At 50.8% G+C, this 2,212-nt stretch overlaps 1 protein-coding gene across 1 annotated transcript; it reads right to left on the bottom strand.

Moving 5' to 3' along the window:
• Positions 1 to 664: 664 nt before the first annotated feature.
• LOC130124303 (neurturin) lies at positions 665 to 1,989 on the bottom strand. Its single transcript, XM_056293764.1, has 2 exons — positions 1,725 to 1,989; positions 665 to 1,101 (listed from the first exon to the last, which is right to left on the bottom strand). The coding sequence occupies exons 1-2, from the start codon at positions 1,987 to 1,989 to the stop codon at positions 665 to 667; spliced, it is 702 nt and encodes a 233-aa protein (XP_056149739.1).
• Between the last annotated feature and the right edge of the window lie 223 nt (positions 1,990 to 2,212).

Genomic DNA, 2,212 nt, shown 5'->3' with positions numbered 1-2,212 from the left:
CCACTACATCGCATTTTGTACTGCATTGCACTACGGGGCAAACATGATGTCGCCAGCATGTTGCGAAATTGTCATTACAGTACAATTCACAGTGTCACTACACAGATAGAAAAGACAAGAAAGGAAATGAAAGAAAACATCTTTCATTTGGGTATGAACAGTCATTCTCTGTGTCCTGTTAAATATAATCACCACAATCACAAGGCATGCTGTCCTTGTGATTTGGTCCCAGCTTGTGGCAAAAAAAAAAGAAAGGGAAAAAAAAATGCCTGTGATGCAAAGTCTGCCTGTAAAAAAAGAAAGGCCATCATCCATCAGGGAGCAGCCATACATATATCCCATCCTTTCCTCCATGTGTCTATTTCGCCTCAGAGGTTAAAATCCCACCGTCGTCCCCTTTGTCCTATACGGTATCCTTGTGGGACTCCTCCTCAGATGGAGGCTGAGAGCAGCACGCATGGTTTTTTTGAAATTATTATTTGGTTTGGAGGTGGGCCCTGTGATGGCCTGGCGGCCTGTCCAGGGTGTCTCCCCGCCTGCTGCCCAATGACTGCTGGGATAGGCTCCAGCATCCCTGTGACCCTGAGAGCAGGATAAGCGGTTCGGATAATGGATGGATGGATGGGTTTGGAGGTGGTTTAAAAGTGTTGAGACTGGAGGGGGGTCATACACAGCGACACTCCTGAGCAGACACATTCTGTATCGTGTGGTACCGGCTTTGGTTGTCCAGGAAGGAGATGTCCTCCTCGTACTTGGTCGGCCGGCAGCAGGGGCCGTTGCTCACCTTGTCGTTGCGGTTCCTCTTGCCGAAGGCCGTCTGCTTCATGTGCCTCATGGTGATGTCGTAGTTGTGCCGGTGGCTGTCGCACTTGCCGCTGCAGTAGCGGAACAGCAGGATCTCGTCGCTCTCATAGCCGAGGCCCAGCTCGCTCACCGTCAGCTCCAGCTCCCTCAAGGAGCAGGACTTGGGCCTCCGGGCTCGCTTAGTCCTCCGCGCCTGGTTCCTGGTCAGGCGCCGGCTTTTCCGTCTCTTCCTGTCCAGCAAGTTGTCCACCATCTGCTTCAGCTCACCCTCCGTGAAGCTCTGGAACAGCTTGGAAACTGATGGGGGAGAGGAGACGAGTCAGACAGGTACAGACATGGGGGACTGGGGGTGGGGGGTGGTATTGGGGTGATCTGGTGTGTGCATACATTCTTTGATGCGTTACCTTCTTGAACAAATAACACACATACCTGACAGGATGCTTTGCAGGTGCACGCTTCAAAAAGTAATAAATATCAAACCTGGATGGGAGGAAACCCTGAGTTCTTCTTGCTCAGTTATCCAGAATATTTTCCATTCCTGACTGACCGGGGAGTTTTATGGATTTTTGCAACTGACAGGACAATGTGAACTCTTAATTTTCGACAAGGACAATAAAAATGTCAAAAAGAGGCACATTTTGGGGTTATGCCCCTCAAAACTATTTTAAAGACATGTGAATACGTCAACAAAGCATTACGGGATCGGAGTCTGTAAACCCCCCCCCCCCCCACTGCAAGAGAGCTGCTGAGCTATGAGGTGCTAAGTGAGACTGCAGGTGAGTGTGAGACAGAAAAAAGTCATGTTCTACAAACAAGAGAGCACTACGCCCTCTGGCAGATGAATGGGTGGTCAGCACACGCTACGTCATCCCAGACTGAGACCGGGGCTTTCTAAGGAAGACAAAAACAGTTTATCTTACACTCTGAGAGGAAAGAGTTCACGCTGTCCGCTGACCGGCTTCTCCTCCGCAGACCACCCATTGTCTGAGGCGGCGGCGGCGGCGGCGGCGCGGAGGACGGCGGCGCTCTCGGTGACAATGATGACTTCGGCGAGGATGAAGAGGCGTGGGGATACCTGGTCCTCGGCTTGACGTGTCCGACGGCGGCCATGTTTCTAGTGAGGAGGATGGACAGTGCTGCACCACAGAGCATGAAGGCAAAAGTAGCACCTTTCCATAACTTCATCTTAGAACGTGGAGGAGCATTGAAACTCTGCGGGCAGAGGGAGAGGCAAAGCCCATTAGAGTCCGACATGTTAAAACAGTGCTAGACCCACGGTAGTGTAAACTCTCTCTCTCCATTTTAATCCCACGTGAATCAAACACTGTAAAAATAGTCAATGAGTGGGGATTTAGTCGTTTTGTGGCCGTCCCACCCTAAATAAAAAGATCCTTCTGACCTTCCCTTG

The sequence above is a fragment of the Lampris incognitus genome, chromosome 14 (assembly GCF_029633865.1).
Source record: "Lampris incognitus isolate fLamInc1 chromosome 14, fLamInc1.hap2, whole genome shotgun sequence".
NCBI lineage: Eukaryota > Metazoa > Chordata > Actinopteri > Lampriformes > Lampridae > Lampris > Lampris incognitus.
The sequence above is the reverse complement of the archived record's forward strand: the minus strand, read 5'-3'. Positions and strand labels throughout refer to the sequence as shown.

Coding starts and splice junctions, on each gene's coding strand:
- LOC130124303 (XM_056293764.1), bottom strand. CDS start 1,989: ATGAAGTTATGGAAAGGTGCTACTTTTGCCTTCATGCTCTGTGGTGCA. Junction 1,102..1,724: donor GAACTCTTTCCTCTCAGAGT/GTAAGATAAACT, acceptor CTCCCCCATCAG/TTTCCAAGCTGTTCCAGAGC.